The sequence below is a fragment of the Embiotoca jacksoni genome, unplaced genomic scaffold (genome assembly GCF_022577435.1).
Source record: "Embiotoca jacksoni isolate LCO1_2020_lvr unplaced genomic scaffold, fEmbJac1.0.p SCAF_8, whole genome shotgun sequence".
NCBI lineage: Eukaryota > Metazoa > Chordata > Actinopteri > Embiotocidae > Embiotoca > Embiotoca jacksoni.
Window position 1 is genome coordinate 10,187,378 of NW_027185436.1, and position 23,791 is coordinate 10,211,168.

Genomic DNA, 23,791 nt, shown 5'->3' on the forward strand with positions numbered 1-23,791 from the left:
ACACACATGCACACCTTCTGCTGACAGCCCCTCACTCTCCCCTGTGCTGCCCCCGGGGCTCGGTGGGGTTAGCTGGGATGAGAGGCGCACAGCAGTAGCCATTACAGTCCCTTCTGTCCTGTCCTGTTCTGTCCTGTTTGCTTTGTTCTCCTCTGTCAGCACTATGTCTATAAGAAGGTGGTGGAAGCAGTGCTGTTACCTTCGTAAAGTTATTTAGAGGACGCAGGAGCAAGACACAGTTAAGGTGCACTAGAAAACTAATTATGGATCACCTGGAATGTTTTCATCAAGCTTTGAGGGCCATATAAGGGAAGTTAAGTGCACTGAATTGGTCTTGCACTCAGGATTTATAAAAAGAAAAGGAAAAAAAAGGTGGTAAGCTGTAAATAGCTTGTTAATGCTCAGACACAAGAAGCCATGTTGCCTTCACCTTAGGAAATCCTGATTTGGGCATAAAGTCCTTCAGTGCTACCGGAAAGGATCTTTTTTATTGAACGCATATGGCAAAGTGATGTATAACATGCTAATGCAACCTGAGACCAATCCTGAAGGATTTAAGCGTTTGACTGAGTGCCATCCTCACCATGTCGTAATGTGACAGAGGGAGGAGGAGGAAGCAGGAGGACAATGAGAGAGGAAAGGAAACAGAGAGAGAGAGCGAGAGAGAGAGAGAAATGGGGGAGGTAGACATGGAGATGGAGGGACGCAGAGAAAGCCTGTGGGACCATGAGGGGGTTGTGATCATGCATCCTGGATCTCAATAAGTAAAGAGAACAAAATCTCTTCTCCTTTTCTGCTCTTCTCACAAGCCATTCCAAGTCCCCTGCTGTCCACTCCCCTCAACATGATCTCTATCTGTTGGCTTCTTCACTTCTTGGCAGTCCAGCTCTCTCATCTCCTTTGCTCCCCACGGCAGCTTTCTTTCATCCCTTCTTTTTTTCCTTTTGCTCCATTTCTCGATGCATTTCTTCAGCGCTCACTTTTTCTTTACTTTTCTGCTTCTATCTAACTAAACTGGCCTCTCTAGGTTGTTGTGTCTGTCTGTGCGTATGCATTAGTGTAACTTTCTCTCCGAGTAGAGGACTGGGAGCTCGGCTGCCACAGGAGGTGGTCCTGGTGGCCTCCATGAACGAGCTGAGAGGAGTGTGCGTACTTCCTCAGGGAGTGAGCGTCATTAGCGTGAATAGTACACAGGAGAGCATGTAGAAACTGTGTGTATATGTGTCTGTTTGAGTGCCTCTGTCTATAATTAGGAGTCACAGTGAGTAGCTCTGTGGATCACAGTTAGATAAGTGCTCTGGCAGCTAGCCAGCATTGAAGCTGGCCTCATGCATGCACACGCATAAACATGCACACCCCCACACAACCCCCTCCTCCACACCCACACCCACCCACCCACCCACCCACACACACACACACACACACACACACACACACACACACACACACACACACACACACACACACACACACACACACACACACGGCTCCCACCTTTGTGGTTCTTGTATGGCAGTGCAGTGTGGTTGTTGGTAATGATTTGGTTTCAGTCTCCTCTGAAAAGTACCACCTGCAGATGACAGGTGCCAGTTGGTTCTTTCCAATTTTACCTTGAAAATATCTGCCTCTGGCTCGAAAGCACATCCACAGATGCACACACCCACACTTTCTCATCTGCCTGTCTGGGCAGGCAACAAGGGAATCACAATGGGTACCCAAAATAGAGGATCAAAGATGTGATACAGCCACATATGCATGCACACACACCGAAACCCTCGTAACAGGGACTCATTCTTGCCCTCTTTAGACCCCAGGACAACTTATAAACATGTGCAACACACACACACACACAAACTTCCTCCAACATTCCTCCACACCTGGGTAAAGACACCTTTCATCTCGCTGTGACTGCCACTGGGCAGGCTTGAATACCCACACACACACACACACACACACACACACACACACACACACTCTCTCTCTCTCTCTCCCTCTTTATCTTTTCCACTCTTTCCACCTGCTTCCCCTTCCAATGATGTGGATATCAGTGGACCACCTGTACCACACACAGATACATTAACACAAGCACTAACTGCTTTGTTGACCAGTAAACGCAGATGTATGCTTTACAAGGCTCTTAATCACAAAGTCTCTGTGTATTTACAATTCAAATGAATTCATAGAAGGCCTAATCCACCTGGAGGCTCTCGTGCGTGTACTGCAAAACATTTCATCCTAATGTCACGGTTTACGACTTTAGTCAGAATTTTAAGACTGTCGAACAGATATGGTGTCCGTGACATCATCTGCAGCTTTATGATGCCTTGGCTTCAGGTTTATCACACAGTGCCATATTGTTATTTGTTTGGAGTAAAAAAAAAAATCCAAACTTCTTGGAACCAGAAAGGAGATCAGTGTGCTGAACGAGTGGGAACCACCACCACAGAGGGTTGAGCTTGGAAAAACAGTCAGAAAACATACACCTCTGACACCCAAATGAATTCTTTATGGAGATCAAATGTAGAAAACTGCCCCCAACATCACATAAGAGGATAAGCTACTGTCATGGAAGAAACATTTCTGACTCCAATGAGTTAAAGGTGTACATAGTCTCGTCTAGTGGACATTATAAGAACTGCATCGAGACGCATCTCTGACTTCAGCGCTCAGCCACACTGGTTGCCACTTGATTTCACCTTGCTAAATAAATGAGGTTTAGCTCATTAATGTAGTTTGCCCTGCAACAGGTCCAGAAGTGACTAATAATTCAACAGCCCAGCATTACTGTCAGTCCTTGAGGAGTTTAATGAGCAAAAAGAATCGCCAACACACACACACACACACACACACACACACACACACACACACACACACACACACACACACACACACACACACACACACACATTAGAACACATGCACACACACACACACACACTCTCAAAGACGATAAGGCCTTTCTTGCTGGAAAGCTGGATGTTTGGCAAAAATAACTCAACTACACACACACACACACACACACACAAACACATACACACAGATAAACAAGCACATACTCATACAAAAGCATGGAAGTGCGTAGGTGCCCTTGCCTAAATGGCAGTCTAATGGCTCTTACTGTCTCTTTATGCTTTAACCTTCAAACAGGGGTTATTTCCCTCAGAGGCACATGTGTGTGCACAAAAAACACAAAAACAGCTCTTTAGTAGTGTATGGTTCACATTTGATGGGTCCTTCTTGAGTTTGAGCTTGACTTTGGTCTTTGTGTGCATTTAATACCTATGAATGCTTGTGTGTGTGTGTGTGTGTGTGTGTGTGTGTGTGTGTGTGTGTGTGTGTGTGTGTGTGTGTTATGTAATGTTAGTGTGGCTGAGTGGGGACTGGAGGGGAGGATCAAGCCTGTCTGGATAAGGTCACAGGTCACACAGGTCAATAAAGGGCCGGAGCATTTTGACAGGTGGGATTGCAGTTCATAGTGCAATGACAGGCAGGGTTAAAGTTCACAAATGAACGGGAAGAGGAGGGCTGGGACACTGCATTCACACGTTGGTGCTCTGAATCCTAAAAGCATGCTCGACTACGACCCAGTACAGTGCGGGTTGGTAGGCAGGGAATAGACATACACGTTGTTTAGCTCTCCTCCCCTGCGGCATTTTCACTTGAGGAAATTCCTGAACTCCACTGCAACATAATATTTTCTGTGCAGTGTTTTACACTGCATTATTCAAAATGCAAACTTTTCCCACAGTCTGCAGCCTGATATCACGAGCTCTCTTTTAGTCTCATAATTTGACTGTAAAATTACAACACACTCGAGCTGAAATGCTTGTTTTTAGTCCTGCCAGACAGTTGATAAGTGTTTATGAATGAAAACATTTAAAAAAAAAAAAGAAAAGAAAAAAAAAAAGAGTGGAAATATAAAGACACCACTTACAACCACAGCAAATACTTTGAGAACCCCGGAGTGGTTGTTGAGTTGTGAGGAAGGCATGTATGATTCTTCTTCAGAGCACTTTACCGTGCAAATACCGTACTGTAAATACAGATTTGTATTCTTTCAAATAAGCTAAAAACTTGATTAAGCACTTGAATGCCTTGTGAGCTTAGAGAGGTGGAACGAACTGCACATTGTTCAGTATCTGAAACCATGTCATTTGTAAAGATCTCTGGCTTATAACAGAAATGATCTGCACCATCGAATTGCAGTAGAAGAGAAATTATCTGCACCACTGTCTGATGCTCAAACAATTTTTTTTCCCTCCGACACAAACCACAGAAAATATTACATTGGCTTTTATAGCTGCTTCGAACAGACAGAGCTGTTCTGTTATATTGACTTCAACCAAAAAAGAGATGATCTCAGATCCGAGATCTTTCTGGGTCACCATTCCTTTGGGAAGGATTAACTCGGGTTGGTACGAAAGGCAGCATTCTTGTCTACATCACAGGACAAGGCAGTGCAGGTGGCATTCATCACACACAAGGTCTCCATACCGGGACTTGATTAATACTTAAGACTGGCTCATCTTTCTATCCACCATGATTTTACTTCTCATAACCAGCATCTATCAATTTACACATTTTAATGTAAATGAGTTAGACACAGAGTGTTTGATGATGTAACTATAGTTTTTATCATTTCTGTCAATATATTCCACTGAAATGAGTCACTGATGAATACTCACCTCGAGTGAAAATTATTACTCTACCTAAGGGTCTCAAGAACTTCAATCCATTCTGATTACGGAAAAGAAATGACCCGAGCACTCTATCAGCTGATTTGTGAAGTAAAACAATTGCAGATCAGAGTTTAATCGACCTGGAGCCATGCAGATTAATCAAGCCTCAGTATCAAAGACACTCTGTTCTCCCATCTAGTACATCAAGGTAGACCACGACACGTCCAGTCAGGTGATATCAGAACAGAGACACTCACTCAGTTGTCTCCTTGATGACAAAGTGGCGCTCCCATGCGCCTTGATGCCCTGGAAACAGAAGACATGATGACACAAAGAGCAACCAAAAAAAAAAAAAAGAGGAGGACAGAGACAAAGAAGGGTTGTTGTTAGATCAGAAGAGCGAAACAAAACTTCATATTTCACACACAGCAATTGTAAATCAACCTCCAACACTGCCTGCTCCCTTAATATGCCTTCATCAGTGACAGACATTTCACGTTACGTGTAAAATACCACAAACAGGTCCATGTAAACTGAACAAATATATTGTCAGTGATGCAAAGCAGTTTAAAAAGTTGAATGCCAGAGCCTTGAGTTAGGCCGTACCAGTCTCACACTGCCATTAATCTATTCATGCATTCACTTACTCATAGCTACACTACACACGTTCATCTGCTACTTTCAATTGAAAGGCCTGGCAACATCTATTGACTGTACACTCGCTGCCTTTCTGTAACACTGATGAACTGTGTGAGGTGCTTTGCGTCTATGGCTCTGGTTTTTGATGAGCAGAAGGAAAAAATAGAGCTAGTGGGTGACACCACAGCGAAGTACAGGGTTTATAAATACTGTTGGTTTGTTCTCCGAGTTCCCACGCAAGGTTGTTCTTCGTGTACCCACACAGAGATGCGCTTGTCAAAAACTACAAATGTTATACCAATTCCACAACAATGTGCTGAGAAGCCATGAGACAAAGACAACATTTTTGGGCAACTGAGTAAACACGTAGGCACAATGCCCAACTAACAGTATTTCCATGGTATTTTCCTCCATAGTTACCAACGTTATTCATATTAATGTTATCCCAGCTGGCAATGTTCTATTCCTGTTACTAATTATTTTCAATTTCTAAACACTGAAATAAAATGAATGAAGAAATATGATTGGTAAACAGGGCATCCTCCTTTAAGGTACCAGAGGAAACACAGCCTGTATATACATTTACATTTAAATTATCCTTTGTTACTGTAATACAAATTTATTTTGAAGAGTTCAATAAGTTTGCTGCATTTTGCTGTTTGCATTTTAATAGGCCAACAGTATTAACTGCTCCTTTGGTCTGAATATGTGGGTCTGCTCAGCAGCAGCAAGCGGACTACTTTAATGTGTAGATGCTTTGTAGTGGTAAAACCAGTGCTAGATTCTATTGTGTCAACAATACTCTGGACTGCTAAAGATGCCTTAATGGTGCCAGTAACGAGTTAGTATTATTATAGTTATTATAGACTTAGTTCTTTTTTATTTTACAGCATTTTTAAATATTATCAACAAATGGTACAGTTTACACTAGGGATGTACAGTAGGGAGTCAATGCCAAAATTCTGAAAGTAGTGAAGATGCTGGAGATACAAAACAAAAACAACATGTCTGTTGCTGCAGCTGCACTTGCTGCAGCGACAGGTTTGCAGGGGGAAAAAAAACACTTTGTCATGTCTGTCGACAATCATTCAAGATGATCACAGGCAGGTTATGGATGACTAAAAGCCAGGAAGAAAATGGTGTCACAAAGCACTTGGAATGAAAACAGGAACATCTCAACCTTATCTAAGCAGCTCAAAGACAGGCTTCTGTATCTGCAAAGTCCTGTTCAAGTTGACAGCGTTTCAGATGTTCATTTTATATCAACAACATGCCGATGTATATTGTTTTGTCAATTGCTACAGCAGCACATGAAGCAGCAGTGCTCCACACACCATGGGGCGGCTGTGGCTTAGATGGTAGAGCAAGTTTGCCACTAATCATAAGGTTGGTGGTTTGATCCCCGATTCTTCCTGTCCACGTGCCAAAGTGTCCTTGGGCATGGCACTAAACCCCAAGTTGCTCCTGCGCTTTGAGACCGCTAAGATGATAAAGTACTAAATAAGTACAGACCATTTACAATGTTCACAAGGGCTAACGTTAGCTTGGTTAAGATAAAGTAGCGATGGTTCATAGCCTTAGTACACGAGCATCATTACTGTTCAGTCTGTCAAAATATATTGTGTGTTTTTGTGTACAAGGTATTGCAGTATAAGCGTGATAAACCTGTTGCTGCATTATAGCAACAAGGCTATTCGTGATAGTGCTGTTAAAGGAATATTTCAACATGTCACTTTTACATTTAAGTACTGACTAACGTCACTGTGTTGCTTCTTTAGAAGAGCAGTAGTACACAGAGACAAAAGTGATGGCATTGACATTACAACACAGTTTGTAAAGGATTTATAATGATGGATATAAATTGTGTTTTGGACAGTATGTGAGAGAGACTCACCACAGAATTGTCCAGTACACGTTATGACCATCAATAACTACTGATCCCAAGGAGGGTTTTCATGCTGTCCAGTGTTCCCGTACCACACTGATTCTCTGTCTTTTACATTATAACATTAAGTAAAATCTCAGTAGAAAAGGGGAGGAGAGGGTTAACGAGAATTGGCAACAAACTGTAATACAGGATGAGCAGTGACAGGGGGGACCATGGCAGGGTGAAAGAGTACCGGTAATAAAGGAGATGAAGGAGAGGGAGGGAATGTGAATGGAGCGGTTATACAGGTGAAAGGCTGATCATAAAAATGGAAATGAAGGACGGCAGAGCGAAAGCATATCAAAGAATGGATGAGTAACGTGTAAAAGAGATGATGATTATGATGATGATGGAAGGGAAGAAGAGAAAGATAGGTAAAGAAGATAAAAATAAAAAAATGTTTGGGAAGAAGGGTGTGGAGACTAAAAACGATGAGGTCGATGGAAGGGGAGGAGATGAAGATGACAGAGGGAAAAGGTGGTGTTGGCCAGGGACACAGGAAGGAGAAGCAATATCAAGATGGAGATATGGATCAGAGTAAAGAGGATGAATTCACAGATGCAAAGAGCAAGGAAAAGCAAAAACAAGGGCGTTTTTTATGGACAGGGACAATGGAGGAAGAAAAGAGGGATGAAGGAAATCATAAAATTTTGACAAGAAAGGGATGAAAGACGGAAGGACAAGAAGTCTGACAGACGTAAAGAGAAGAACGTATGAAAACTGTAAGTAGGGCAGAAATCTGCCTCTCTCATGCTCCTCCTCTTTCTCTCTATCTTTCTTTCTTATTTCTATCCCTAGCAGCACCATTACTCAGTAAGGACTGGGCTGTACAAAATGATCTAGTTTACAGGAATAGGAGTTGAAGACCTACATAGTCACAATCAGCAATGGACCCTTCATCCTCCCACTTAAACTGGCACAGACGTGGAGAGCACTGATGACGCAGATTCATGTGATCCTAATCTCATCGTTCATATTGATTCAGGGTTCCCAGCCCCGGGAAGACACATAAGGACCAGCTAGTGGCGTTCATTAGGAGCGCTTTCTCCACAAGGGGTCTGCTGAGCATGATCTGAGTCAACATTGTACACAGCAATAATAAGCAAAGGAATGTCAGACTAAAGCCCCCACCCCCACCCCCACCCCTCCTCCCACCATCCCCAGACTCACTGGATCAATAACGGCCAACAAAAACATCCACAGAACAAAGAGGAAGAATCAATGGTTCTGATTTAGCTTCTTTTGTAAGCGTAGCGACACATTTTCACATGGCTGAAAGGTGGCGTGAATAAGCAAGTGACATGATTGCAACTGACTGCGACCGTTTTCCTCTTGGCAATCATGATCTTGTGATGGAATAATGAATGTAAATTCAACCAATCTTTACAATATCTACGGGAAATTCCTGCGATTTATTTGCAATAAACATAATCAATAGAAACTTATAGTTGGAGCAGTGTGCTGCTTTATCAACCCAAAACACGACTCATTTACAGTTAGTGAGGCTCTTCAACCTTTTCTTTCATCATCAAAACAATCCGCCTGCGGGTTTGCAGAAAAAACAAACAAAACTGGCGGTGATGGGGTTTATGGGAAATGTGGTCTTATTATGAGAATTTCGCTGTCAATCATCACACTTTCCTGCATAAGTCTATACAGTAGGTGTTAAATTACATGAATTACATTTAAACACCCTGCCAGTTCTATTTTAAATTTTTCGCACATACTGTGTATGTTGAATTACCATGATTTAAAAACCATCAGCAGCACTTATTTTTTCTGAAGACGTAGCCTATGTATTCTATAAAGCTCTTTGTCATTTTGAGCTTTTTTTACGGTTTAACTCAGTGTTGCAACTTAATTTCAAGATAAAAGACCAAAAATAATAAAGAACAGATCAAATCTACAGATCTAGCTGTATAACTTGAAGAAAATTTGGGCACAATCCATTTTAAACTGCATACAAGTCTATGTGCTGGTCTTCTTGATGATTTTTTTTCCCTGAGACAACTTCAAAGGGTTGCCCCCCACAGGGCGGTGTCAGCAGAGTAAACTTGCCCTTTACTTACAGATTTGCATTTCAACCTCATTCTTCAGAGTCACACAGGGACATAACTGAATATCTATTTATTTTTTTGCTGCCCTGTCTTGACATCAGCTGTCGGGGGTTTCTGGTTATCCAACATATCGAAGTATATCAAAACATTTATCTGCCACAGCTGTGAGCAGTGCCTGAAACCACAGAAACTGATAAATCTGGGGTTTAGAACAGGGACTGGTTCCAAAACTGAGTCTATCCTATACAAATATAAGTTATTCATACTTAATGTCCCAATTATACTAATGGGCTTTTGTACCCATAGAAAATATATACATAAATATTTATTTTGCAGACTTTGAATAACAACATTCTTAATGTTTACACATGTTAATGTTTTATAATGGTAGCTTGTCAGGAGGGGGCCTTCAAAACAAGACCTAAATTCACACATAAATACAATAAAACATTTTTCATTTGAAATGACCCACCTAACCCAAAGATATAATTCCTCTCCAGATAACAACTCCCTCCAAACCTCAGTCTACTTCTTTTTAAGATATAAAAATAGAACGAGAAGCAAAAGGGGAAGAAGCTGCATGATGTGCTTAAATGTTTCTCTATTCAAATGTAATAGCCCACAAACAGAAAATAAACTACGCACATTCTTTTCAGAAACTACTAAGGAGAGAGAGGAGGGGGGCATGGAGCAAGAGGAGAAAAAGAGAATGAAAAAGAAAAGTTGCACAAATCTATTGAGAACAGAAAATGACAGAGGAAGAGAGTGAGAAAGCAGTCAGAAGGGGAACAAGAGAGCGCTAACCATGAAGAGCTTTTGATTCCCCCCATAAAACTTTCCTTTTAAGAATGCCCATGAAATTAGCTCGCTGAAAGAAAGCAATCTCAATCGATTCAATCCCATCTAAAAAAAACTTTCCAACAGCCACCATACCTTCAGCTCTTAAGAGTCTCTGCGGGACATAAAGCAGCTCCTTGCCTTTTCTTTCTAACCTCCTTCTTGTTATATTCTTTTTCAGTCTCCCTTTCACCCTACCTTCCAGCTCTACACTCGCAGACAGAGAAATGTTTAAGCGCTGACTTGAAAAAAAAAAAAAAAAAAAAAAATGGGGTCATACCACATTTTTACGTTTGTGTTTGACTCACACTACGCTGCCACTTGCGGTGGATGTCTGGGTCCTCCTTAGCAGCATATTTGACAAGATCCACTTGTCGTCCCACTGTTAGACATATAGCTAAAAAGTGTTTTATGAGGCCTGCAAAGGGTCAAAATTACAATGATTATATTACAAAATACAGTAATCTTCCAATGTGAGCTATATTGTGTCTGTATACTACTTAACGATTGAGTTATGGCAGCATACTGTATCTGCTGAGAGATGTTTTATTTACATTTGAGGACTGGACTTTTATATGGTTATAGATCAAAGTCAGTAAGCTTTGCTGCACATTTAATCAGTTGCTGAGGTGCCACTTTTCATCATTCTCACTAATTTACTCTGACAATATGTCTTCATATCACAAATGAAATTAGCTCTGGCTCTATTTACAGCTTCAGAAGGTCACAAGGGCTGGACTGATATCTCGTAGATTGTGAGGTCCTGTAGTTTGTTTTTCACTATACTGCATATTAAATCAGTTCGCCTGTGTAAATCTAGGTAAAACTTTACTGTAGGAGTAATTATTCATGACAGCTTTGACAAAACTGTAAATTTCCATTTACTAACTACAGCTCTAGAACATGTGCATGATGAAAATCTAAACTGTCATTTAATTGGACACAAAATGAATGCAAACAATGGTTTGAACATTGGGGAGTGAGACAGGATGAGATGCATTCCAGCAACCCAAGTAACTTTTCCTTTTCCTGACCTTCCTAGAACTCGGTGAGACTCAAGGCAGCTCTGCGAAAGTAGAATAAAGGAGGAACTTTATATCACAGAAATACAACTTTAGGCCAACTTTTTACAGAGTGATGGGGCCAGGAGCTGTCCCTGGGACAGACTGTCCGATGCAGGGAAACCAGGGCAGGACAATCCCTAATGGATTCCTGGAGAGGAGAGGAGAGGAGAGGAGAGGAGAGGAGAGGAGAGGAGAGGAGAGGAGGCTAACTTCTTCACGTTTCAGGGATCAGCGAACCAAAGCGGCAGACTGTGGAAGGGAAGGAGGAGGACATTGTAGTGAGGAAAAGTACAAGGGTGTTCCAGAAAAGGAGAGTGAGGTACAGAGTGAGAGGATGAGTGTGATGGTCGACCCCGTGAAGAAGCAGAAGCAGTGGAAATAGCTGCCCCACTTGTGGACACACTTTTTGTTGCTGGCCGACTGTCCTCGATGCACTGGGGTAGCTAACCTACATAGGCCTCTGCTCGTTGCTGCAGCATCTCCCATACACCCAGGGCTCTGTCTCTCTTTGTCGTGCACACATGCACGCACACATTGGTAAGGGGAGGAAGGGGAGGGGGGGGAATCAGGCCGCACATGCTGTAAGCTACTGCTGAGTTAAGTCACCTGTGCTGCTAGCCTAGCTTGCTAGCGGGCAGCCAGCTGCTCCTCTAATTAAGAGCCCATCTACTCAAGGGGCCTGAGCATATGGAGGACTCTATGGCTAGGTAATGGTCTTATAATAGATAGCAAAGCCACACGCCAGAGCACCGGCCAGACTTCCTAAAACTGGACAGACTGCGCTGGGAAGATAAGGTCGCTGCGGGTCCGAGCATGCACCACGCAGTAAATACGTTTCGGAATACTACAATACCTCCAACAGCAATGAAATGAGCATGTTCAACAGCTATGAGGACCCCATGCAGAATATCCGGTACTTTAATATCACTTGTTTTTCACCCGCAGAGCAAACGACACGCGAAAGGCCCTTCTTGTTTTCAAATGATGACCCGCCAATCAATCAGACCTCTTCACCTCTGAGAAGTGACATAACTGTGTGTGAGCCGTCGGGAGAGTAAACCTCTCTTCATGCACTGTTTTGGAGCATACTCTTCACTATCTGGTGGTTGTGGTGAGACAAATCAAAATGAGTGTCTGAAAATAGTTTGAATTAAATGAATTAAAATTAATCATAATTTACACCCAAAAAAAAGAAATCACCGGGGGTATCAACAACTTTTCAGCCTCTCAATTTACATCCCAATCTTTCTCTGGGCTTTTTAGTCCAGAGACAAATGTCTGGACAAACAATGAGTTATGAAGTAGCTCAACTAAATTGATACCTTGTTAATGGCATGACCATACTGATGGGGAAATTATGCCACTTGATGCATGACAATACGTCAAACACACAAACACCCCCCAATAATGAGTGAATTATACTGTCTGAGGCTTAAATGCAACTTATTTGAGTGAAGTTACTTTGAAACTTTCAGCAGCACATTTTATTGACTTTGCTGTCCAAGGCCAGGACTAATGGCTGCTTCACACACACACACACACACACACACACACACACACACACACACACACACACACACACACACGCACGCACACGCACACGCACACGCACACTTCCTCCGGTACCAGAAAACATACAACTGCATGTGGCCATTTCAGGCTACTGAATGAAAACTGCATTGGTCAGCGGGGGCGAACGGACCAAAACGCTCCTGTGCGTGTTATTTTGTGTGCAGCTGCAAGACACCGAAGTGAAGTGAAGGAAGGAAGGAATAAATGTTCAAAAAAAGACAAATGACAGGAGTGCTGATGACAGGTATGATAAAAAATGATAGGATTCAGGGCTGTAACTTCAAACGAATGTAGCGACAAAGCGGCATTTTTCGAAGGCACAGTCAAGTCTTCGCCTGGACTTGTGTCGGTGACTCACTGCATGACAGAGGAAACAAAGTAAGGGGAGTGTCACTAGCAATCCTACACGACACTGTAATTTTGGTGCAAAGACTGACTGATTTTAGTTGGTGAACAGATGACCTGTGCAGAACTTTCTCAACTCTGAGTGTTTCTTCCTTGTCTGCTTCAACAAACACCCATCTACTGAAGGTTCATAATGCAAAATAGTTTCATTTCCAACAAGGTAGAGTAAAGATGAAAGCTCTTCCAGCATGTTTGACACAAACACTTTGCATAAATGTCTTTCCATTCAGCTGCTTAACTCACTTCACGGACATGTGAAGGTGGCATGCGCAATTCCCATCCTTAGGCTCTAATTTGGGTGAACAGTGTTACAGCCCTGGCACACACACACCAGATCCACAGTGAATAGTTTACTCAGATCTTGTCCTGCCACCACCAGGATGTAGCAAAATAACCAAACGCAATGCATCACCTTGCTGTGTTGTAGTTCAGTATTCTGCAGGCTTCAATATTAAAGAGTAAATATCACGACAGGCTTGGGAGGGGAAGCTTTGATGTAATATGGTAGAGCAGAATCATAACTGTTCATTTAACTGTGTTAGTTCATTTTATAGCGGCAGTATGTCGGTCTCCTTAGGATTCTGTACTCCTAGCGAAACTGACAGTACATTATGGTAGGGAGGGCATTTTCTTTTGGGTGGGGGTGGGGGTGGGGGTGTGGGGGGTTCGAACAGATCCATTGATAATATGTGCACCCAAAGTTTGCCAACCCTTCTGCACCCACAATATCAACAGTGCATCATTTCAACCTCTGTGCATGAAGCACTTGACTGCTCCTTGATTCGTCAAATTAACATTCTCCCCCTAGCATTAGCAACTCTCTCCCTCTGTCTCTCTCTCTCATTGTGACTGGTATTTGCCAGAAATAACAGCAGAGGTCGAATAATCATACAAATAACCAAACAATACAAAACTGATAACTGTGTACTATTATTTTCCAGAAACTGTGCAGGTAAATATTACACAACAACTCATGCAAAGTTTTACTGCTGTTGGAAGTAACAGCAGTTTGAGTTAACTCATACAATGTCAAGAGCAAAGCATTTCGCTTTTGACATTGCAAAAGTAAACTCAAACACTTGTGCATATGTCAGTACGTCAGTGTGGATATTGTGCACCGACTCACTCAAACAAAAGCAAAGCTTTTACGCTTTAACAATGTGTTTTTGTCACTTCATACACAGCAGGATTAAAGGTATAAAAGAACCTTTGGAGCAGAAGAGGAGATGAAAAAAGTGATTTAAAAGACGGAAAAGAGAGACAAAGAAACAGACCCCCAAAACTCTGCTCTTGTTTCCAATGCAGGCAGCCATTTTTAGACAGTCATCCATTAAGTCTGCTGCGTTCCCATACTGTCAGCCCCCAGTGAAGCCAAAGAGGCCATGTCAGCTGAGGGCGTTCGGCAGGCAGGCAGGCAGGGAGGCACTCTCTCTGTGCACTGTGGGAATTGGGGGGAGAAGGGGAGGAGCAGGTAGTGGACTATAATATGACTGTCACTGCAGCAAAACATCTTTAGAAAGACTGAGACGGATTAGAGTTTTACCTCAACATGAAACGATTAAAGATTAAAGAGATGGAAAAGAGAGGAAGGAAGTGTGGAGAGACAGGTGCAGTGGTTCAGCTTAAAATGTATTATCCCAGATTGGAAAACAAAGTAGGAACATGGGAGAAGAAAAAAGGAGCTTTAGTGAAGATTCCCAATACAACTGTCTCACCTCATTTGGTGATATAGAATCTGAGTCAGGTGTTCTGGATGTCGTGCACGACACCATCTGTGTGTGTTAGAGTCCGACAGAGCGAAAGAGAGAATGTGCGCGTGTTTTCTGTGAGCGTCTCACCTCTGGCCCCATATGCTCCGTCTGTGTGGTACGGTCAGTCATTTGGCAGTCTTTCATCTTCAGGGCCACTTTGGCACTCTCCTGCATAAAAAAAAAAAAAACAAACACACCCATCGGCCGTGTCCAAAATCTCAGAAAAAAAAACAAAAACATCAAATACAAATAAATGAGAACAACTATTCTCCCAGCAGACTTATTGCCTTGCCTCCACTCGCAGCACTTGGTGCAGCTGGCTTCCATGCTTAGTTAGCTATCAAAAGGGGGGGAGGGAGAGACTGCAACTCTAAACAGCCTCAACTATCTCTTCCCTTTGGCTGCCTCTTCTGGAAATCCAAGAGGTTACAGAACTTTTCTACTGACAAATATTGGAGCAGGGACCCTCGGCAAAGGGTGCAAGTAGAGAAGAATTCATAAAAAGTGACAGCTAGTACTGGCCAGCCTGCTAGAAAGGTCCTTCTCGCGTATAATTAATGGGTTTAGTTTGGCAGATTTACAGAGAGGAAAGCATTGGGCCTTTCCCTCAAAATGCAGCACTTTTACCTTGACCAAGAACCTCCCTATCGGTGTTACTACCTCTATGTGATTATTTGAAAAGTCAAGTTGCAAGTCCTGTGAATGAGAAGAACCCAGCACTTTGTCATTTTATGACGATGTCGCTCATCATTCACCCTACACTGCTCATGAGTTGGAGAGCTGAAGGAGTTGGAAGTTGCAGCGGCAATGAAATATTGAGAAATTCATTAACCTTGATTAAAATGAATCAACCAAATTAGGACGAAGTGTAAGGACAGGTTTATGGTCAGGAGAATGAAAGAAAAGTAATTTATGCTGTAGCTCTCAACCCAAATATATACTGTCCTCTTCAAATCCAGCACAAGTGAGCTGACAGGTTGAGCTAAAAATCTGTTTTCATTAATCTTGCTTATCATTAGATGAAAAGCAAGGGAGGTCCTCCGCTGCTAAATGTTGCAGCTGGAGCACAGTCCTTCAACAAAATGCACCACCAGAGAGAGAAGAAAACTGGTAAAAAGTGACAGGTAGTGATGGCCGGCCAGCGAGCAGGTCCTTCTCGGAGATAATTCATAGGTTTTCACTGGCAGATTTACAGACGGAGGCAAAGCGAGGAGAGCATTGGCTATGAGCTGCCCTTTCCTTCAAATGCTGCAGCAGGCAAGGTTTCCCTTTTAGACTCTCTCTTTACACGCAGACAAGTATCCCCCCTCACCACCGTTCGCACGCACAACATGCTCCCAAAACTGCACAACTTCATAAATTTGAAGCAATGCCAACGCCCTGGGTTCCAAGGGCATATGGTGCAGATAAAAATAAGGTTAGGCTGTAGCTGCGAGGACACGGCATAATATTAGACCATTTATGAACATACACAAAAAACAGGTATTTGCTAACTTTTTCTCTTAAAAAAAAAACATACAAGCCCTTTACAAGAGTGTGTGGAAATCAAATCCAGCTGGTGGCAGGAGCCTTTACATCTCTGTCAGAGAGAAGTGCCAAACAGATGAACACAAACACGCAAACAGACACTGTGAAGGGTAATCAGCATATCTAGCATCTAAGGTAATTGCATATCTGAAACCTTGAATGATGGATTAATGTGTAACGTGGGGGGGGGAAAAGAGAGAGATAGAGGAAATAAGAAAGAAAGTGTAACAGAGGTAAAAAAAAAAAAAAAAAAAACAGGAAAGAGAAGAAGACGAGAGAAGAATCAAAGCAAAGTACGTAAAGAGAAGGCTAGTGTGATTCAGACTTGATAAAAATCAGTATTTTTGTTCTTATTATCAACAAAGACTATACTTAAGTCAGAGAGGTACTAATTAAAAAAAAAAAAAAGTTTATAATTGAGATTTCCATTAAAAGTAATGTTTAAAGTTATTGATCCCAGCCACAGACAGAGATTAAAACAGAAGAAGAGCTGAAAGAAGACAGTCCGTGAATGTGTCTGCCCACCTTGAGATATTATTGACACTCCTTGGATCAGGTCCAACAAAGAAATATTACTACGACATTGCACTGCACTGGTGCCATTTGTGTTTTAATCTGTCATTTGGTGCACCAGCCCAAGCACATATCACATTTCCCTGACACAGCTAGGTGAAATAAATTCTGGTTAAAAACCATATTGACCATGACATCTTTACTTGTCACGGTTAAATACTACCATAGCAGAAAATAAATCGTCACAATTAATGACTTCTGACTGTCTCATTTTAAGGCATTCATTTCTAAATGTTTCATTTAATTGATTCCATTTCCTTTTGAAATGAGTATGTATCAGCTGTTGCATGTTTTTCTTTAAAACGGAAGTCATGGTAAGACTTCCCATTTTTCAATATTTAATTGCACCACACACATTCTAGCTGTAGGGAACTCAGACCCATCCCATCTGAATAACATAAAGTACATTACAAAGAAAGCGGAAAACGGTTTTCTAAAACGTTAAATGCTGATTTGTTTAGGTCTAATGTCCGTTTATAAACATTATGGAGGAAAACGGATAAGTGAGCATTTATAATACGATGGACGACTGAATCGACTTTCACTGAGATGTCCTTAATGTATACAGGAGGCAGTGTGAAACTACATTTTGTGCACAATAGAGAGACAGAAACAGAAACAGATTTGTTTATTACTGAAGGTATAATGAGAAGCGTAAAAACGTGTTTTAGTGTGAGTGTAAAGCATGTTGCATTGCCTGTCAACATGAATTTCAGAGAGAGAAATAATTTTTATATGCTTTGCCTGCGTGAAAATTTGCATAATGTTGGTGTTAATTCCACAATAACTGCACACATCACTGAGGGAGAGAAGAGAGATGATAGGTGCTGCTGACAAGAAGATGAAGGGAGAGAGAGGATGAGAGAGGAGAGGAAAGAGTGAAAAAAGGGAAGAAACTCAAGTTGATCAAGTGCCAGAAAGTGATCAGACAAACAGATGCCGCATGAGGCTCAAGTCAGCGGACCGGCATCTCTCACAGTACCACACCAACAGTGGCATATTATTCTGGTAAGGCCTGGCATAATGTCTGTATCGCATTACTTTGATGGGACAGGTGACAAATTACAGACGTGTAGAAAAGAAATGATGAAAAGTGTTGCCGTACAGAGCCTTTCTGCAGATGATCCAACAAAAAAGCTTCCAAAATCACTAGCGGGACAATATATTTTGTATGGAAAGCTCTCTATTACATGAGTATGTTGTGGATATGCCAAATAGCCAAACATGGAAACCACTGTTTGCTTCTATTACTTGTCTCCAAAGGCAATTCAAAATATATATATATATATATATGGTTGTCGTTTGGCTGCACTGGAATTCCAATAATTTTGCTATTACATTAAGCTGGCATGAATAAGCAGTTTACATTAACAAAGATGGAAAAGACAGGCTCTCTGCTTCCATGTGATATTGATGGTGTGACTTCAAGCCAACTATAAAACTCTCCTCATATTCACTTCCTCTCTCATTTTGTGGTCAGTCTTTTTACTGTCACTCTGCCCTCTGCAGTGTTCAGTCTCACACACCGTAGTAGAAAATCATAAAAGGAATGAACTGGGGAAACCGACTTCAATAAAAGTTCAACTTTAGGAGTTCTTTGAAATGTTTTTTTAACCTTTCTAAAAAATAATGATTTTTAATTCTTAAAAGGGAATGAGCAAATTCGTGCTTCAAAGGCAATTAGTCATTAATTTATATCCTTAAAACAAATAATTCAAAAACATTCAAGCTGTTTTAAATATTAATTTCAAAGTTCAGGAAATCAGAGGAGAAGAGAAAGAAACTGTGACAGAGATATAAATAGATGAGCAAATCTTCTATTTCGCAGTGTCTGAAATATGAAGTTGCTTCTCTAATTAGTTGCAAAGACTTTACAGTATTTGGGATTTTTAGTTTTTTAGTCATTTTTATTTCCCTGTATGCATACCACCGAATGATCACGAACAGTCAATCCTGTGGCTGCAAATGCCGCATCTGCCAACTAGTACCACTTTTGATCAAAGTGAAGTTTTTTTTATAATAATAATAATAATGATAATATTTTGTTTTACATTTATATCAGAAGCGAGGTCAACCCAAACCCAAGTTATCATTTATGTTCACAAACGTGGATCTCACCAGTTCACTTTGGAGTCTGAGAATCACCTCGTCTTTCTCCCTCAGTTGTTGCAGCAAGGCTTCCTCTCTGCTGGGATCCTAAACACAAGAAACAAGACTCGCTGTTAAACATTACACAGGACGTATCTAAGGGACCATATTCCCACAAAAGCAATACACAGAGGCAACGAGGATAACAACATACGAAGGTCTTTGTCTGCATGTGTGTGTGTGTGTGTGTGTGTGTGTGTGTGTGCGTGTGCGTGTGGTTGTGTGTGACTCCCTGGCAGTTTCCATAAATGGGTGCGTGTTTGCAAGTATTTTATGTGTATTTATGAGTGTATTCATTGCTGGTCCTGCTGGAGTGTGTTTGGTACGTGCAATAAAGTTGCCGTGTGGTGCATGCTGCAGGACTGTGATCCCCTCTTCTCTCTACATCTCTGTGATAAACTTGTTGTGTTCTATGGCGGCACCCCGCAGCACACAGCACTTTAATATGACCTTGGCTTGTCAGGAGACATTACTGTAGGCAAGATGGAAAGGAGCTACACAGAATAATAATACGAATAAAAATAACTTTTTTCTTATGGCAACTTCCAAGACAAATTTCAAAATGCTTCAGGGAAAAAGAAAATACATTTTAAATGCTTGTAAGACTGTCTTACATTAAAACATGTCTGATGCTCGTGATCGTGGGTGCCGCAAACGTTATTTAACTTGTCTCATGTATACACAGCAAAAATTAATTATTTTTGTCACGTAGAATTATTTGACATAAATTCTGTTTACTTGGTGCAACCAGCCAGAATGTAAGTCTGCCAACCTCATTTTCACTGTGAGGGTTTTCTAAACCCTCGTCATCTTTACACCCTGCCAGGACTCTGGAGCAGCCAACCAGGAGCTTCCAGGGGAAGGCTCATGGGGGAACTCAAAAGTAATGAATTAGACCGAGCAGATTTCACTAAAATATTCAACTTAATTCTAAAATGGAAATGTATTTAAAATGTGGACAAAGAGTGACACAGTGAGAAGGCGAGACAAAAAGAGAGAACAGGAGAAAAGGAGTGAGAGAGAATGAGCGATAAGATGGAGAGAACAAAATGACAGACAGACGGTCATTACCGTTTCCTTCAAGGACATTAAAGCAGAGGAGGGAAAGAGGGGCAAGATAACAGGAGGAAAATGAGGGAGGAATGTGGGGAAAGGGAGGCAGTGATAGAGAGAAGGAGAGGACAGAGAGGGCCTGAGGCTGGGCATGATGGTCTGAAACCGTGGGGAGCCATCTTGCTAAAGGACACACAGAGAGTCAGAGGGAGACCACGGGGAACCGTTATAGCTGCAACACCGTCCTTTAAATGACCTCTCCGATGCAAACGCAGACAGATACTGGAAGCTCACAATTACCTCAAGTCACATCAAAATTCAGAGAAAATGTAAAACTGTAAACTGTGCAGTGCACGAGCAGAGAGCGCCCCAGGGGTCATGTGATGGAACAAAATTATTTCTGGGAACATTCGTGAACCTGTACGAGGGAGAGAAAGGCTAAACTGAGTCCGCAGATTTAACTTTCTGACCTTAGCCCCATCGGATGTCAATTGTGAGGCGGGCCTGATCTGTCAGCAACGACGCCATGGAAGTTACTAGCCAACATACTGTACAAGATAACACTGCTTAATACAGATTTTGTCCCACGCAAAAAAATATTAAGTACCGATTTCTTCTGTATTTTTGCACACTGAATCCCAACACGTTTCCAGAATTTCTTTGTTACCTAAAGATTTTTTGTTCCACATGCTCACATGGAAAAGAGTTATCAAGGAAAAATTACTGCTGGACACTAAAAAGGGATGTTTCCAAGGTGAAAGTTAAACACTTGTACATTTTACAACTGAGTTTGTACATATTTTGTGCAACGATAGCATTGTTCATGAATTGATAATGCATACTGTCATTTCAAAACAATGCTTGACTGAAAAATTCTAAAAACATTCAAATTTAACATAAAAAAATACTTGAATTATACTAACCATTTACACGTTTCTCTGTAATTCATCATTTAATATTTTTGTTGAAATACATTACCACCTCAGGACACTAAACGTTAGTGTGCTATATCAATGTTCTCGTGAAGACTTTCAAAGTGGAAAAACATCCTTAAAAAGATCAAATTCGTATTTTTTCTGCATGATTAAGCAACTTGTTGAGAGGAAGGTTGATTCAGTTCACAGTCAAACGTACTCCAGCCGAGTCCGTTTTCTGAGTCTTGATTGAATGAAATATCAAAGGACCGGGAGAAAATGTTTAAAAAAATTATTTTTAAATCCAGATCAAGTTTGGCATAGCAGTGCAATACTCGACTTGATGATTAAGGCAGCAATATGTTCAAAAAGAAACAACATGCTGTCCGAAGGCTACACAGTTTCCCTCTATTCGTGTAACAAAACAATGATAAAACAATAGTGTATGTTTCATGGTATATAGATATAAAGGCAGAGCAGCAAAACAGTTTCTGGCATTGAACAATGTACTTACAGCAAAGTGCAGGATAAATTGTGTTGGTATGCGTGAGGTGTTGGTTAAGTGTGTACGCGTAAATATATGTGCGTGAGAAGCAAGAAGAATCGGCGTTGCGAAGAAGAGAGAGAAAAAAAGAGATGAAAACTGTTTTGTTTTGTTTTTTTAAGAAAAAACAAAAAGTAATCATCATGGTGAAAAATAGAGAGCGACAAGACATGATGAATCTTTAAAGAAGGGGATAAGACCCAAACATTTCAGACAATCTTTTCTGTTAAGCATTCATAGTGTTGCACTTGGGCATTCACATGAAAAATTGCCAGGAATAGCCGTGCAAAGACTAAAAAATTTTTAAAAAAAGAGAGAAATAAGTGCAAACCTGCTTTCTTTCTCGACTCTGCAAACCTGGCTAATGACTGCATGAAGTGGGTATATAAATCACATTGTAGGTTTTGGAAAGTTAAGTTCCCCTAATTCTGACATTTGAAAGGTGTGGGTGGGAAGTCAGAGGGTCAGATGCTGTTCAGCCAACTGGCAAGAACATGAGCTGATTCTGAGAAAGTGTGGTCTCATTTCCTGAAGACTGTGCCAATAAACACTCTTCGTCTTAACTTGACAGCTACAGAGGTGGTAGCCACGTTTCAGTTTCCAGGAATTATAAATACCAAGACACTGAAAATCTGCGACGTGTCTGAAAAAGTTTTGATGGTTTTTATTTCCTGGCTTTTCTCATTTTACAGGTCTAATTGATATAGAGTTGTGTGTTGGGGATTCTACCTTGGCGCAAGATAATGGTCAAGGAGGACAAAACTAAAAGCTTTGCTAAGTGCTTCCATTGTGCTAAAACCTAAAAAAAAAAATACCTGTTCTACGAGGAAATAGAAAAACAATTAACAAAAACAAAACCCAGTGCTGTTGAATTAGAATGCACTCCTGTCTTTGCCTGGGGGGATAACGATATTTATAGACAATAAGGATTATTTTAACCTCCTACCAGAACACACACAGACAGCACAAAAATTACTAACATGAGATTCGGGCTGAAAAATGACTAACATGCAGTGACAATTACTACATTAGTCAGCCTCTAAAATTAATCTCACCCGAATAGGACTGAAGGTCGTTCTAAATGAGCTGTCTGGCAACAACCGCATGGTGGGTATCCTTCTGTGCCCTGTGTGTGTGTGTGTGTGTGTGTGTGTGTGTGTGTGTGTGTGTGTGTGTGTGTGACACTGCATGTAAAATAGTAGTTGTGTTTTAATTGTGGGAAATCAGGCAAATCCGACTAAATCGATGAAGACTATTGCCCTGGGTGGTTCGTTTATAGGTCGAAATACACCTTAGGAGTGTAAACAGACCGAACGAGAAGGAGAGAGGTGAGAAAAATCCAGAATGATAAGAAAAAAAAGAGAGAGAGAGAAGTAAGGTCCTTCAATATCAGGCATTGGACATTAAAAAAAAAAAAAAAAAAGCATCTACAGGTGGACATTTGGTTCAAAAACCCATTCCTAAGCAGCCCTACCATGTACTACCCTGCACAAATCATTTAAGATGAGGAAAAGCTTAAGAAATCTAAACTTAAATCACAATTTGTATTCCATTTGCTGAAAGAAGCAACACAAAGTGCATTAAGCCACCCATCAGGTGGCATTCCAACCAATTCTTCAGGGCTGAATTGAATAGAAAAGGCTATGGAAGAAAAGTGGGGCATGCGAATTTATTTCTAATGTGATTGGAATGGCCTCAGTGGGGATAAATCTGATCAAAATCACTGGAGTGCATCCACTTTTGTAAGGAGGTTGAGGCCTTTCTATGCTTGCAATCAGCAGCCAGTTGAAGAGGGTATGGAGATGAATTACATTCCCTGTGTTAGCAGAAATTATTCAATTTGTTAACTTTTTTGGGAGAAATACACAATCGAGGAAATGTGAGGATTGTTTATCCATTAATTCAACACCTCTTTCCCTTCAATTTGTTTGACAAATGGCCTGTTTCTTGAAATTGGGGGAAGGGGTGTGACAAACAGCATGATTAAATGCCTTCTCCTTGTTATCTTTATACCAATTTATCCAACATCTTATCATAACTTTACACCTCTTAAACCACAAGTGCTTGTGACTTGAAGGGGCAAGAGGGGATACAAAAAAAT

At 41.2% G+C, this 23,791-nt stretch overlaps 1 protein-coding gene across 1 annotated transcript in view; it reads right to left on the minus strand.

Annotated features, from left to right (window-relative positions):
* ccser1 (coiled-coil serine-rich protein 1) overlaps nucleotides 1–23,791 on the minus strand; it is a 118,048-nt gene that overhangs the window by 44,836 nt on the left and 49,421 nt on the right. The window contains exons 9-10 of the mRNA XM_069138807.1: nucleotides 19,150–19,227; nucleotides 15,019–15,099 (exon numbers count right to left, since the gene is read on the minus strand). Coding sequence (XP_068994908.1) covers nucleotides 15,019–15,099; nucleotides 19,150–19,227 — 159 coding nt within the window. The remainder of the gene's footprint in view (nucleotides 1–15,018; nucleotides 15,100–19,149; nucleotides 19,228–23,791) is intronic.